This window comes from Rhinatrema bivittatum, chromosome 14 (genome assembly GCF_901001135.1).
Source record: "Rhinatrema bivittatum chromosome 14, aRhiBiv1.1, whole genome shotgun sequence".
Lineage (NCBI taxonomy): Eukaryota > Metazoa > Chordata > Amphibia > Gymnophiona > Rhinatrematidae > Rhinatrema > Rhinatrema bivittatum.
Genome location: NC_042628.1, coordinates 60282248 through 60298491, shown reverse-complemented (window position 1 = coordinate 60298491; position 16244 = coordinate 60282248). Strand labels below are relative to the sequence as shown.

The 16244-nt window shown below is 43.8% G+C and overlaps 1 protein-coding gene across 1 annotated transcript in view; it reads left to right on the top strand.

Annotated features, from left to right (window-relative positions):
* Nucleotides 1-244: 244 nt before the first annotated feature.
* Nucleotides 245-16244, top strand: part of KCNN4 (potassium calcium-activated channel subfamily N member 4) — a 121951-nt gene continuing 105951 nt past the window's right edge. Inside the window, exons 1-3 of the mRNA XM_029576063.1 lie at nt 245-591; nt 6179-6274; nt 11349-11767. Of these exons, the coding sequence (XP_029431923.1) occupies nt 301-591; nt 6179-6274; nt 11349-11767 (806 nt within the window). The 5' untranslated portion in view covers nt 245-300. The remainder of the gene's footprint in view (nt 592-6178; nt 6275-11348; nt 11768-16244) is intronic.

Sequence of the window (16244 nt, the reverse complement as noted above, 5' to 3'; positions counted from 1 at the left end):
CCCTGCTATTACTGAGCTCTTGGGTTTTTCTGCTAGCCTGGACCAACAGCTCCACCCTTTTGAACTGGCTTCACTTGTGAAGGAAGCCCCAGCAATCACTTCTTCCAGTGGCTTTACTGCCAGTGGTTTAACTAATCTTCTGTGCCAGAGTGGTGGTGGTGGAGACATTTGCTCTGTTCTCCCTCGGCATCTCTTTTTTTGGGACACGCCTCCCTGCCTCGTGTTAAGGGAGGAGGACTTGGAGGAAGTGCCTGCTTCCTTCAGTTCTCTGCCTGACTCCCGCCCAAGGAGAGTTGGTGAATGGGCAAGGACGGCGTGCCACTGTTCACAGCATGCTTCTCTGCCACCCCCAGGCGAGGGGCAAGCTTGGAGATGCAGGGTACAGCCGACGAGGCCACAGAGGTGGTTGTCGTGAACTCCAAGCCGGCCAGGGCAGGCGGCCGGTCCAGGGAGAACCTGCAGAGGCTGGGGCGCAGGAAGGTTCTGGTGGAGGAGAAGAAGCAGATGGCAGCCTGGTCCCTGGGGCTTGCCCTCTTTGGCATTATCCTGATGGTTCTGCATACTGAGCTCCTCTGGTTCAGCCACTGCAAGGTAAGCCACAGCACTGCCTCTCAGACAGACACAGCCCATGCTTCCTAGAAGCTATTCCCCCTTGCAGTGAAACGTGTTTTCTCTTCTGTAGTCAGCTCAGCAGGTGCGAACTGCGCTTTGATATAAAGTCGGTTGAAGGCAGGGGGAGCCGTGCTGGGAAGCACTTCCCCTTCACTAACACTCGTGCCCTGCTTTATTGCCCCGGCTTCCCCTCTTCTCTCTCCTCAGGAGTTCCCCTCTTATCTATGCTTTTCCCCTGCTTATCCCTTCTTCTCTGAAGTTGAATTATTGCCCCTGGATAATTGTCTCCAGTTCTGGAGGTCATTTCTCTGAAAGGATATAAACAGTGTAGAGGTGATTTGGAGAACAGCTACACGGCCACAAAAATGTATAAGTCCTATGAAATGAAATGAATCCTAGGGAGGGAGGGTGGTTTGATAGAGCACAAAAAGTGAACCTTTTACAGTGTTCTGGCAGATGGTGGTCACAATATGGGAGCCAAGGGGTTAGCAACGTAAAGAAATAATTTTTCACAGAGTGTAGGCGCTGGATGCTGGGAACAGCCTCCTAGCAGAGGTGGTGGATTGATAAGCAGTTAACAAAGTTGATGAAAGCTTGGGAGAAGAAAAGAAGCAAGGGGAGAAGCCAGAGATTTGTTGGAGTCTGAGGCACTGCACCACCAGTGGAAGTGGACAGAGATTAGATGCTCCTTATGGTCCCTATCCGCCGTCAGATTCCACGAGTTCCATATTCAGCTCCTTTGCCGGCTAGGAAAATTCGCCAGATAAATTATCTGGTACCTGCGCCACTGAATATGCCCAGCTGTTTTAAAGTTTATCTGGCTAACTTTAGGGAAGCACTTTGGATATTGCTAAAGTTAGCTGGCTACATTAGCTGGTTAACACTGAAAATCGGAGTTATCTGGCTACCTTAGCTGGGTAATGCCCCTGACATAGCCGGATACATTTTTAGCCAGCTAAAAAGTTAGCCAGCTATGTCAGGGGATGGTCAGGCAAGTGGGATTTTCAAATTCTGGTGTTTGTCCGGCCGAGTGCCAAACTTTGCCGGACAAACACACTGAATATGGGCCTCCATGTTTCTCCTCTGTTCTCAGCAGTTCCTGCATATTTGTGTTCCTTCCTTGCCATTTTGATATCCAAGTATATGAGTTGGAATTAGGATTGCCTCCTGACCCAGGCCAGCCCTGAGAGGCTGGTCCATGCCTGACTTTGCCTCTTTCCATCTATGGACTTGTAGTTCCTGCCTTTTCCAGAGACCCTGAAACTACAAGTGCAATAGGATCAAACCAAGGTCTGGCTCAGTTTCCGAGGGTTCACGTGAGTTAGATGGCAAGCTTAGTCAGAATCAAGTTATAGTGCTACCAGATTGGGTCTTATTAAAAAGGACATTTTCCTATTCTGTGCCTATGGGAAAAAGTCTGAATAAGACTCTGGTTTTTACAAAAATGGGGTCTAAGTCTCCAGATCTGGTATTTTTCTTTGAAGTCCCAAAGATCCCTTGTTAATTGACGCAGTCACTGCAGAGAGGAGTTTGTTCCTGGCCTCCTCCTCTGTGAGGGTGGCAAAAGATTTAGCCTGTCTAGACGAGGTTTTCTCAAAGACTCTGTGGGTGAGTAAGAGACTTAGTCAGGTCTTCAGCGGTGAGGGTTTGTTGAAAGAAAGCTAAGTTTTGCACAAGATGGTATGAATTACTGTGCCATTCCTTCATGAATAGTGGAGGGCACCCTTAGGCCACACCCGGAGTTTGATGTGCCCTCTCCTCCTGATTCATTCTAGTTGCCATAGGGTTGATTTTATACAGGAAGCCTCAGGGACTACAAATCCCACAATGCCACAGGCCTAAGATAAATTAAAAACAAAAAACAGAGCATTGGCCTAAAGTCTCCATCTAGAAACTGGAAAGCTGTTTTGTTCTACGTTCTTCTGCCTAGCATGGCATTACCTGTACCTGATATGCACTCTACTCAAAATAAGAGGGCTTGGAACGGGCAGTCCACAGAAAGAGCAAATACCTGCTCCCCCAGGAAGGAAAAGAAATTCCTGCTAACCGGTCATGGTGCCTTCAAAAGCAAGAGCGGGAACAAGGTATTCAGCCAGCTACATCCGTGTTAATCTTCAACAGAGAGAATTCCTGCTGCAACCTGCACTGCCACCAGATTGGGGAGGACAAACAGCAATTTGTCACTGCTAGATATCAGTTCAGGCTGGGGTCATCCCATTGCTCCTTCCTTACACATTTGAAAAGAGAAAGGTTTACACAGACCTCCACCCTTCTCCCTCCCCATTCCCTCCTCTCCTCTAACATTTTACTTCTCTCTGACCCAAAAAGTCTCTCCATCCTCTCCATTCCCTCCACTCTTCTAACACCCATTCCCTCCACTCTTCCAATGTCCATCTTCTTTCTGTCTGAAACTTCTAGCCAGCCCTCTCTAATCCTCTCCTCTAATTTTCATCTTCCCTCTGCCTTCTTTCAACACCTCTCTGTCCAAGACTTCTCTCCATCCCTCTCCATGTTCCCTCCACGCCTCTTAACTCCCATTTTCTCTCTGCTCCAGCACATAATCCTGTTCACATTAGTAGCTGTCCATTGGTAATCCCTGTTCCGGTATTTCTTTGCCACACCATCATACTCTTCAAATGCTACCCCAAGACTCTTGTCCCCTGCCTAACAGTCCTTCTTATGCATATTATCTGCTTTTGGGATGTATTTGTAGGCAAGACGCTGCATACCATAGTATTGTATGAAGTTTTACATTTTTCTGAGCCATGCACATAGCGAACACATGCAGCACAGACACAACACAATGACAAACACATATAACAAGTACACAACAAATGCAAACACAGCCCACAGACAACACACTTGGGTGGAAGGAAAGAGGCAGTGACCAGCAGCTACTGCTGCTGTGGTGACTCAGTTTACATAGCATTAAGAAGGCTTGGCTCTGCCAAGTCACCTGCTCCACATCCTGTCCCACTCCAACTGACAGCTCAAGAGAGAGAACAGTTTGGTAAGAGTCCCTCCTTTGCCGCTGATCTTCGGGGAGGGGGGGGGGCACAGAGGGAATGTTCTCTGCCACCTCTTAGCTTTCTGCAATTCTACAGAGGCAGAACATGTTTGCTGACTAGAACCTCTCCATTTGAAATGCCTTATTTTTGGCGTTATATACAAAAATAACAAAACACGGTTTCTTCCAGTTAATATTTGAGAGGAACTTGCATTCTACAGCCGTGAGCTGAGTGTTTGGAAAAGGTTCAGCTTGAACACTAACAGGTGCTGAGGCGGACAAAACAGCCATAATCACCTTAAAAAGGTGCAAAAAAATATAAATCTTTTTGTTGCCTGGGGAAGAACCAGTGACCCAGAAAGTAAATGTGCTAGCACAGCTGAAAATTCAAAAAGAAGGAGGGGGGGGGGGGGGAAGGATGGGGAGGAACAGAGATTTAGAATTAAACATTATTTAGTGTGTGCTCAGCATGTGAACCAAAATTTTGTTCATGCTGAATGAATGCAGATGGGTGAGGGATTTAAACAAAGAGCACCTTGAAGGTCCTTTATGTAGACTGCTCTTAGTATGAATGTGTATTTACAGCATCAAAACAGCAACTTTAATATTTCCGATGACCATCAGCATTGCCTCTTTCTTTCATTCTGCTTTTACATTTCATGCTTGAGAGAGAAGGAGTTACAAATATTGTATTTTCTTTTGACGCTTTTGGGCTTCCAGCTGAATCAGAAGTGGCCTCTGCTTGGGCTATGGGACCATGAACAATGAGCCTTCACAGTTATCTGGGTGGGGGAGAATGGGAAAGAGCCTCTGTTTTTAACTCACAGCAACTGGATCAGGAACAGTAGGTGTCACTGCTATGCGATGGCTAGGAATCCCTCCCTCTGAAGGGCTATGAACAAGCCAAAGTGCAGTAGCATGGTCTGGGATTCAAACCCGTATCTCACATGCAGCAGTATGCGGCACAGTCCCTGAGCCATCGGACCAGTCTGTAAAATGTTTTAAAAGCTGCTTGGCTACTTCTGCTGTTATGAATATAAGTAAATCAGGGGGTGCCGCTGTGCTGATTGTCATCAGAGCCAACTCCCTCCACCTCTCCCCCATGCAGGTATCACACTGATATTTGTCAAGCAGGATTACAGCTGAAACGCAGATCTTCATCAGAGCCCCAAGCAGGGCTCATATTGATGCATGTTAAGAAGGAAATCAGCAGAGCAGCTTATGATTCAAAGGGCTTTAAATAATGAAAAGTCTGCACCTTTTATCTCCCTTCCCAAAAAAAGGGTTTCAAAATATAACCATTCAACTAGGTTAGACCTAGGAATAAGACCAAATGAACAAGCAGAATACATGGAACTCTCTGCCTTGCGAATCTTCATTCTTTTTACAGACAACCGTAATGCAATCTCGGAATCATACCATCCAGGACAACAACTCACGCCTTCAATACTCTTTTACTTTTATATATTTTTACTTTTATTTTCTGTTTAGCTATAGGTTACACCCTTGTTGACAGTAGGGGCGGGATGGGGGGGGGGGGTTGTTTGGTAAGGTTTAATGATGTTATATACCTTTGTTAAAGCGAATGGTTACATGTAGCTTAACCTAGGTATTTAACAGAGCTTTTTTTGTCATTGCACGAACCAAGCTTGGTTACTATTGTTGTACCATTATTACCATTTTGCTTTGATAATAAAAAAGATTAAAACAAAAAAACAAAACAATACATGTACACAGCAGGGACTGTCAGAACTATCTTCCAGGCATTAATTCCCCAAGTATTACCGTTTTTTATTAGTTTTATTTTGATATGTCTCAGATAATAGAAGGACCAGGGGGCACTCCATGAAGTTAGCTCATTTAAAACAAATCGAAGAAAATTATTTTTCACTCTGTGCATAGTTAAGCTCTGAATTCATTGCCAGAGGATGTGGTTACAGAAGTTAGTGTAACTGGGTTTAAAAAAGGTTTGGATAAGTTCCTAGAGGATAAATCCATAAACTGCTATTACGGTAATTAATAAGCAATAGTATCTTGTGATTTATGTAATGTTTAGGTAATTCCCAGGTACTTGTGACTTGGATTGGCCACTGTTGGAAACAGGATACTGGGCTTGATAGACCCTTGGTCTGATCCAGTATGGCATTTCTTATGTTTTATACCATATTTTTGCTAGTTTTTACCTTGCTAGCTTGTTCGAATTTTATTTGTACATCGCTTTGTTTTACCAATGTAATTAATTCTGATTAATCAAGTAATAATAAACAGAAACAAACAGAAACTTAAGTGCGCTATGAGTTTGCAACTGACCCAGGTCAACCTCAACAGCCTGATCTGGTCCTGGAGTTGTAGTTCCTGCTTCTTCTTTTTTTTTTTTTTTAAAGGAAAACCAGGCCAAGAAGTCCCTGTATGGAGTGTGGATCAGAGCATTCGGGTTGACCTAGGTCTTTCAAGTTGACCCTTTCACCTTGCAGTCGTCTTTGTTGCTGCCCTTGGAACATTGATTTCTTTTGCTGGGTGCTGACCAATGTTTTCCCCCATCTTTTAAATGTTTTCCAGTGGTTCATCTATTTCTTCTTGGTGAAATGCACCATCAGCCTGTCCACCGGAGGCCTCCTGGTCCTGATTGTGGCCTTCCACACCAAGGAAATCCAGGTGAGTCCCCCGGGAAGGAAGGCAGGCTCAGCCGGCTCCCCTTTAGGAGACAAAAAAGGACGTTCACTTATTCTGTGCCCACCCCCCTCCTAGATCAGTTCCACAGTGTCTGTCCCCCTGCAGTCTCGAAAAGGAGCAAATATTTCCACAGGGAAAAAACCCCACACACAAAACCCCAAATGTAAGAATCGGGCATGCTCGTTTTTTCCTCTGGAATATTTTCCCTCTTCCCAGAGATGCAGAAGAGACGCCGTGTCAGAACCACGCCAGCGACCCAGCCCGTGGGCTTTGTGCACTTTCTTCTGCCCAGTCCTTAAACCTGGCCCGAGTTTAAGAAACCAAAGGAAGAATTGCTCATCAATCACTCTCTCTCTGCTCTTCATGCCAAATACCATTCTAACGTTTCATATCCGTCTCATTTGCTGAGCAAATAAAGGCCCATGGGTGTGTTTGCAAGAGGTTTGGTTGGAGTGAGGCGGCGGCAGCGGCGGCAGTACCCCCCGCACTTCCAGCCTGAGATTAGTGAGGGCAAACACTGTAATCGACTCCACTAATCCATCGCCGTGCAGGGTCGATTGCATTCCTGCAGCCTCCAACCTGAGAGGAGAGCAAGCGTCCTCGCTCCATAGCCTACAGGCTCTCCCTCCTTTTCCTTCCTGTTCTGTATCTGGCACTACGCTTCACTGCCCTTCTTTTTCTCTTCTCTCCCTCTCTCTCTCTGTGGATACAGATTTTTCTCTTTTGTGGTCTCTTCCTTACATTTCTATCCCAGTTTTTCTCTCAACTCGCTTCTCCTGTCTTTCTTTCTCTTTTCTATCCTTATTGCTTGTTCTTTTGGTCTCTTTTTCTGTCTCCTCACCCCTCACCCCTCTCTCTCTCTCTGTCTGTCCTCGCCTCTGCATGTCATACTTTCTCTGCAGGAGTCTTATCTCGCTACAAATTGACCATTCATTTGTTGCTGACTTTGTAGTTAGATCGAGTGTAAAGTCTCTGGGCCCCACCTATGGCTGGCAACTGTGCCACCGAGATAGTGTGGCTATCAGCAATCGCATGCCGCGCTCCTTATCTCCTTCCAGAGAGACAGCAAATAGAGTATGCCAAACTTTCTGTTATACTAATTTGTTCAAGATTAATGGCAGTCTTCTAAAGATCTCATTTTGCAATGCAGAACTGGTGAAGGGTCTCCTACAGTGCACGGCGAACACGTCTTGCGAGGACGCCATGGCATTGCAGTGCTGTAAATCAGGAACTCAGGCTCAGCCACGTTACGCTGCATCAAAGTCACCAGCCGCTGTTCTGCAGAGCATTAAGAATGTAGGGGCCACCAGAGTCCCCAGGGCCAATCTACCTTCCCAGACCTCTAACTCTTCTCTCTCCATTTACCGTGATGTTGGCCACCAGCGGGGAGGAAGACAAGCCTCCGGGGCCCTAGGTGCACAGATGGCGGGGATCATTGCGCAATCTCTCTCCAATCCCACAATCTCCACATGACCTTGCTCACACTGCCACTCACACTCAGCAGTCTGGTTCTCAGCTTCTGAAAGAGCAGGCAAAATGCTGATGTTCAAATGAAACATTTACTGTAACTCATAAGAACTGATCAAAAATAAAAATAGAAAGTTACAAAATACAAAAAAAATAAAATCTCTAAATACAGATGGAATGAAAATCCAAGTGCCTTGATCTCTTTCCCTCTCTTTCTTAACGCTGAGTAAATGTCTCTTCCCAGTGACAGGTAAGATTGAAAGTCTCTTCTCCAAAAAAAGTGGGTAGGAAGGTGTTGGAAAAAATTTCCTCTCATCCATGAAAAAAGAAAAACTTCTCCAAAAACATTTTTTACTACTTTACTACTTCAGTCCCCACTTTAACTGAATGTAGGGCAAAGTAGCCCCCTTTCCCAATCCCCTTAGGCAGTGGTGTCTGCCCTCCTGAGCCAGGAGCAAGTAAAAAAACCAAAAAACTCTCTTCTTTCTCTTCTCTAGTCACCCAAGGCAGTCAAAAAAGCAAACAGTATGTTAGGAATTATTAGGAAGGGAATGGTTAATAAATTGGAAAATGTCATAATGCCTCTGTATCGCTCAATGGTGAGACCACACCTTGAATACTGTGTACAATTCTGGTCGCCTCATCTCAAAAAAGGTATAGTTGCGATGGAGAAGGTACAGAGAAGGGCAACCAAAATAATAAAGGGGATGGAATAGCTCCCCTATGAGGAAAGACTAAAGAGGTTAGGGCTGTTCAGCTTGGAGAAGAAATGGCTGAGGGGGTTTTGATAGAGGTCTTTAAGATCACAAGAGGTCTTGAACGAGTAGATGTGAATCAGTTATTTACATTTTCGAATAATAGAAGGACTAGGGGGCATTCCTTGAAGTTAGCAAGTAGCACATTTAAGACTAATCAGAGAAAATTATTTTTCACTCAATGCACAATAAAGCTCTGGAATTTGTTGCCAGAGGATTGGTTAGTGCAGTTAGTGTAGCTGGCTTTAAAAAAAGGTTTGGATAAGTTCTTGGAGGAGAAGGCTATTAATCAAGTTTACTTAGGGAATAGCCACTGCTATTAATTGCATCAGTGGCATGGGATCTTCTTAGTGTTTGGGTAATTGCCAGGTTCTTGTGGCCTGGTTTGGCCTCTGTTGGAAACAGGATGCTGGGCTTGATGGACCCTTGGTCTGACCCAGCATGGCAATTTCTTATGTTCTTAAGGCAGCTCCCTCCAAGTCCATGAGGGCTCTAGCAAGGCTAATGTCCTTGTCTTTCTCAAGTCTGCAGGCTGTGATGCCCACTGGGATCCACCAAAAAACCCCACTCCTGCTCCAAAAGTAAAACTACAACCAATCACACATTGCACATGCTCAACCCGAGTTATATAGGGGCAGCTTGACCAGTCCCAGGATCCATGGCATGGAGGGGTCCCAAAAGTGCCAAAACCCTGCTTATAGATGAAGGAAGAGAAAAATGAGTGGGAAAGAAACAAAGAACCCCGTACAAATGGTTCTGTGCATTAACAAGTCGCTACAAAAATATTCCTCGGCCTTGAGTTACATTCTTGCAGCCTGAAAAGGAGCTGGATCCTTTGGAGCTCAGTATTTTTGGAGCTTTTTAGGGTTTTTAGACACTTCCAGACCCTTATTCAGTGCGACCCTTGGCACTAACCACCAAAACATCAGTAGTGATAAGCTGAGCCAATCCTGGGTTTGCCTCCATTGTATTCCTGCCTGGGGGTTAAAACCAGGACCAACTAGGACATCATGGGGTCAGTCATTTGGAGCATTACTTTGAAACTGGGTGTTATGTTGGCTTTGGCTGCAAACAGACACAGGAACCTTTAAAGAAATGTACTTGTCAGCTAAATATTGGATTTAATTTAAGTGATTGTATCTCATTGGACTGCAATTCTTTTGGCCACTATTTCTCCTCTAAAATGTTTAAGTTACGATCTGAAGTGGATGTTGGCTCTGATATAACAGTACTGGATACTTCTGTTAATAATGTAGCTGCTATTATGCTTTCTTTTAAGGGTATCAGCTAGGATGATATGAAGTTGCTTCTATCTGAATCCTGTCCATTCACCCTGATTAAGGAGATCAGATCTGTTATTTTGGAGGTTTTAATTTTATTATTAAGGTCTCCTTAAGGTCTTGGATTTTTTTTTCCCTCATGACTAGAAGAGATAATTATTTGCTCTTTACGTAAAAAAAAACCCAAACCTACATCAAATCCATAGGTGGCAGAGAATTATTGGCAGATGGCAAATTTGCCTATTTTGGACAAATTAGTACAGAGTAATTTTATCCCTACTTTCAGCAGTTTTTAAATGAGAATGAAATTTTAGTTTTGTCCATTTTCTAATACAGAAAGTGCATTTTTCATTGTTATCTTTGTCTGATGATTTTTTTCAGCTCTTCACATAAAGGGCTAGATTCATGGATTGCATTACTGGATTATAGTGCAGCTTTATATTAAATCACAGGTGGTCTTGCAGTATCAGTGACGCTGCCTTTAACTGGTTTGCTTCTTTTCAGTTGCATCCATCACGAGGGGTATTTTTCTCTCTTCATCTCTCTTTTTTGTGGTATTCTCCCTGTGGTATTTTATCCTCTGTTCTCTTTAATTGGTATTTTCAGTCTGTGGCTGAGTTTATTAGGTCAGGGGTGGAGGGGACAGTTTCAGATAGTATGCAGATGGGCTGGGCTGTAGCGGAGAGAAGCTGTTTCCAATGAACAACTTCCTGGGAAAAATGTCATTGTGGATGGCAGGGAATAAGTTAAAACCTAATGCCAGCCAGACAGAAGTCATGTGGGATGGTTTTCGTTTTGAAGGGAGGAGCTAACAAACTCCTGTACTGGGTGTGCTACCAGATAGCAACTTAACAATGGTTCCTTTTATGTCAGTGGTGGTAAGATCATGCTTTTTTTCATCTCTGTCATTTGCATCACTTGCTTTCTTCCTTAGAACAACCTGTTTTATCTGCACTTGCTCTTGCTTTTCTGATGAACCGGCTGTATTATTGCTGTTCTCTTTTGTGTTACCAAAGAAACATCTGGCAAAATAGTAGTTGGTTTAGAATTCTGCAGCCAGACTAGCGCTGGGTTTGCGACCCTGGGATCATATCTCTCTGGGGCTCAGTACTTTGCGCTGGCTTCCAGTTGCCATTAGTTGTAAGTGTAAAATATTATTTTTAGTTTTTCAGGTTCTGCATGATCTAGCCCCTGCTTTTTTGAGGAATCAAGTTCATTGCTCTCTTCCTGCTAGGCAACGTCATTTATCTGGCAAAGTTTCTTTACATGTCCCTTTAGTTTTGGATGCTGGGTTGGTTTATTGCTGATTTTTAATCCTGTGTTTTACTTGTACTTTTTATTGTTTATGATATTAAATATATTATTTTGTGTATTGTTTGTTTTATTTGTTATGGATACAATTGTTCTTTAGGAATTTGATGTATTTAGTTGTGTGGGTAAAACGTTTATTGTTGTACATCGCTGTGGGTATTTGTTTGATATACATAAGTGCGACAAATAAAATAAATATGTCTGATTTCTCATCCTCAACTTTCTTTGTTGATCCAATGGTAGCTCTTCATGGTTGACAACTCGCTGGAGGATTGGCGGATTGCAGTGAGTGCCAGGAAGTTGGCTTGGATTCTGCTGGAGTTGGTGGTGTGTGCGGTCCATCCTTTCCCTGCTGAGAAAACCTGCTCTACCAAGTCCAATGAGGACCTGGAGTCAGAGCCTCCCACCTTCCTCTCTGACATAGATGTAGTCCTCTCCATCCTGATGTTCCTGCGGCTCTACCTGCTGCCCCGGACTGTCCTACTCTACAGCCGAGTGCTGGTGGATGCCTCCTACAGGAGCATTGGTTCCCTCAACAAGATTAAGTTCCAGTATCAGTTTGTGATGAAGATCCTGATGAACACTTGCCCAGGACGAGTCCTGCTGATACTGACTGTGGGCCTCTGGGTCATTGCATCCTGGATCCTCTCTGTCTGTGAACGGTAAGAGGGGAAGCGTGGGAAGTGCGGAAAGAGAAGCAAAGTCAGCTTCTGGCATGCCATGGGAGATGGGAAAGAGACCTAGAGGAGAGGAAAAAAGAGCACAGTTAAATATCTGGTGCATGGTGGGAAGAGCTATTGAGCCACCAGTTATATTATGGGAAGAGTGAAGATATAATATAGCTTTAGCTACATCATTTTTAGAGTCCTTCTGCATCATGGTTGGGTTATTAGATTTCTATTTTTGAAATAAGACCAAGAGGAATACATTATGGGACTGCCTGGGAATCACTGGCGAGGAGAGGATGAAGTACATTATGAGAGAAAGAGAGAGAGCTAAGGTTCCATATTACTTCCTCCTGTATTGTGAGTTAAAGCTGAGGAACAATGAAACTTATGGTGCATAGTGAGTTACAACATAACATACTAGGTCAGAACAAGGGTTCATGAATCCCAACACCCTGTTTCCAACAATGTCAATTCACGATAAAAGAACCTGGCAAGTACCCAAACATTAAATAAATCCCATGCTAATAATGCCGGTAATAAGCAGTGGCTATTCTCTAAGGCCCGGATTTTCAAAGCCCTACGTGTGTAAATCCAGAGGATTACACGCGCCGGGGCCTATTTTTAAAGGCCCGGTGATGCGCGTAAAGCCTCAGGATGCATCTAAGTCCCGGGGCTTTGGGAAAGGGGCGGGGAGGGGTGGTCCGGGGGCGGGGCGGAGCTAGAGGTCCCTGGCACAGCGCGATTGTTATAAAATTGGGCGTCCATGTGGCGTGCGCATATGGACACCCACACATAGGTTTTAAAACCTACCCTTAAGTCAACTTGATTAAACACAGTTTATGGACTTCTCCAGGAACTTGTCCAAACCTTTTTCAAACCCAGCTACACTAACTGCCTTTACCACATCCTCTGGCAATGAATTCCAGAGCTTAATTATGCGTTGAGAGAAAAAGAATTGTCTCCAATTTGTTTTAAATGTGCTACTTGCTAACTTACTTGAGTGCCCCTTAGTCCTTCTATTATTCGAAAGAATAAACAACCAATTCACATCTACCCATTCTAGCCCTCTCATGATTTTATAGACCTCTATCATATTCCCCCTTAATCGTCTCTTCTCCAAGCTGAACAGCCCTAACCTCCTCCTTTGCCTTTTCTCATAGGGGAGCTGTTCCATCCGCTATCATTTTGGTCGTTATTCTCTGAACCTTTTCCAGTGTAACTATATCTTACTTTTGAGATGTGGCTACCGGAATTCCACAAAGTAGGATTGAGGAGTAACAGCATTGCCACGTTGATCGATTTTTATTGGAATTATACAGAATGCAAAGTCCTGAGTGGGACTTAAAGAAAATGATGCAAGCGATGCTTGATATAGGACCAAGTTAAAGAATAAAGGTGCTGCTGGGGCATTATGGGAAGAATATGAACAGGAGCATGATGGGTCATCAGAAGGAGGGCTGGGCAGCCAAGAATAGCAATTGTGCATTCTTGGGAAGTTTCTCATTTGTATTGGATAGGTTCCAGAGATTTACATGGGTAACTGAGATAGCTCCACAGGCTGTCACTAGCACTATGTATTTATCATCAAGCTCTAATCCTCTAGGCTGTTTTAATTCAGGGCGCGACTATATAGCTTTCTACTACAAAAGCATACTGTAACTTTCCTGCACTCACACAACACATTCACCCCTGCGCTAAGCTACAAACATTATGAAGAGAATGAGTCAGAAAAGGGTCCCCTTACAGTTCAGCTCTTTTAGCCAAAAACAGCTAATGAAAGGAATCATAAGGATATGTTCCAAAGCACGAGAGTATTCTCCTTGATATTCTGTTTCTCAGCGCAAAACTAAACAGTCATATTCTTTCACTCCTCCTGGATTTCATCCGGAAACACATCCCCATATCCATTTACCCTCCTGTATCTCACTCAGTAAAACATCCTTGTATCAATTCACCCCTCCTGTATCCCACCCTTTAACACATACTCGTATCCATTCATCCTCCTGTATCTCACCCTGTATCGCATCCCTGTACCGATTCACCCCCTCCTGTATCTCACCGTGTAACCCACCCCCATATCCATTCACCCCCTCCTGTATCTCGTCCTGTAGCACATCTTTGTATCCATTCATCCCTCCTGTATCTCACCCTGTAACTCATCCCTGTATCCATTCATCCCTCCGTATCCCACCCTGTATCACATCCCTGTATCACATCCCTGTATCCATTCACCTCTCCTGTATATCATCCTGTAACACATCACTGTATCCATTTACCCCTCCTGTGTCCCATCCTGTGTCCCATCCCTGTATCCATTCACCCCCTCCTGTATCTCACCCTGTAACACATCCCTGTATCCATTCACCCCTCCTGTATCCTACCCTGTAACACATCCTCGTATCCATTCACCCCCTCCTTTATCTCAACTTATATCCATTCACCCCTCAGGTATCTCACCCAGTAAACATCTCTGTTTCCATTCACCCCTCCTGTATCTCACCCTGTAACACATCCCTATATCCATTCACCCCTCCTGTGTCCCACCCTTTAACACATCCTCATAAGAACATAAGAAAATGCCATACTGGGTCAGACGAAGGGTCCATCAAGCCCAGCATCCTGTTTCCAACAGTGGCCAATCCAGGCCAAAAGAACCTGGCAAGTACCCAAAAACGAAGTCTATTCCATGTTACCATTGCTAATGGCAGTGGCTATTCTCTAAGTGGACTTAATAGCAAGTAATGGACTTCTCCTCCAAGAACTTATCCAATCCTTTTTTAAACACAGCTATACTAACTGCACTAACCACATCCTCTGGCAACAAATTCCAGAGTTTAATTGTGCGTTGAGTAAAAAAGAACTTTCTCTGATTAGTTTTAAATGTGCCCCATGCTAACTTCATGGAGTGCCCCCTAGTCTTTCTACTATCCAAAAGAGTAAATAACCGATTTACATCTACCCGTTCCAGACCTCTCATGATTTTAAACATCTCTATCATATCCCCCCTCAGCTGTCTCTTCTCCAAGCTGAAAAGTCCTAACCTCTTTAGTCTTTCCTCATAGGGGAGCTGTTCCATTCCCCTTATCATTTTGGTAGCCCTTCTCTGTACCTTCTCCATCGCAATTATATCTTTTTTGAGATGCGGCGACCAGAATTGTACACAGTATTCAAGGTGCGGTCTCACCATGGAGCGATACAGAGGCATTATATTTTCCGTTTCATTCACCATTCCCTTTCTAATAATTCCCAACATTCTGTTTGCTTTTTTGACTGCCACAGCACACTGAACCGACGATTTCAATGTGTTATCCACTATGATGCCTAGATCTCTTTCTTGGGTTGTAGCACCTAATATGGAACCCAACATTGTGTAATTATAGCATGGGTTATTTTTCCCTATATGGATCACCTTGCATTTATCCACATTAAATTTCACCTGCCATTTGGATGCCCAATTTTCCAGCCTCACAGGGTCTTCCTGCAATTTATCACAATCTGTTTGTGATTTAACTACTCTGAACAATTTTGTGTCATCTGCAAATTTGATTATCTCACTCGTTGTCTTTCTTTCCAGATCATTTCTAAATATATTGAAAAGTAAGGGTCCCAATACAGATCCCTGAGGCACTCCACTGTCCACTCCCTTCCACTGAGAAAATTGTCCATTTAATCCTACTCTCTGTTTCCTGTCTTTTATCCAGTTTGCAGTCCACGAAAGTTCATCGCCACCTATCCCATGCCTTTTTACTTTTCCTAGAAGCCTCTCATGAGGAACTTTGTCAAACGCCTTCTGAAAATCCAAGTATACTACATCTACAGGTTCACCTTTATCCACATGTTTATTAACTCCTTCAAAAAAGTGAAGCAGATTTGTGAGGCAAGACTTGCCTTAAGTAAAGCCATGCTGACTTTGTTCCATTAAACCATGTCTTTCTATATGTTCTGTGATTTTGATGTTTAGAACACTTTCCACTATTTTTCCTGGCACTGAAGTCAGGCTAACTGTAGTTTCCCGGATCACCTCTGGAGCCCTTTTTAAATATTGGGGTTACATTTGCTATCCTCCAGTCTTCAGGTACAATGGATGATTTTAATGACAGGTTACAAATTTTTACTAATAGGTCTGAAATTTCATTTTTTAGTTCCTTCAGAACTCTGGGGTTAATACCATCCGGTCCAGGTGATTTACTACGCTTCAGTTTGTCAATCAGGTCTACCACATCTTCTAGGTTCACCGTGATTTGATTCAGTCCATCTAAATCATTACCCATGAAAACCTTCTCCATTAAGGGTACCTTCCCAACATCCTCTTCAGTAAACACCGAAGCAAAGAAATCATTTAATCTTTCTGCGATGGCCTTATCTTCTCTAAGTGTCCCTTTAACCCCTCGATCATCTAATGGTCCAACTGACTCCCTCACAGGCTTTCTGCTTCGGATATATTTAAAAAAGTTTTTACTGTGAGTTTTTG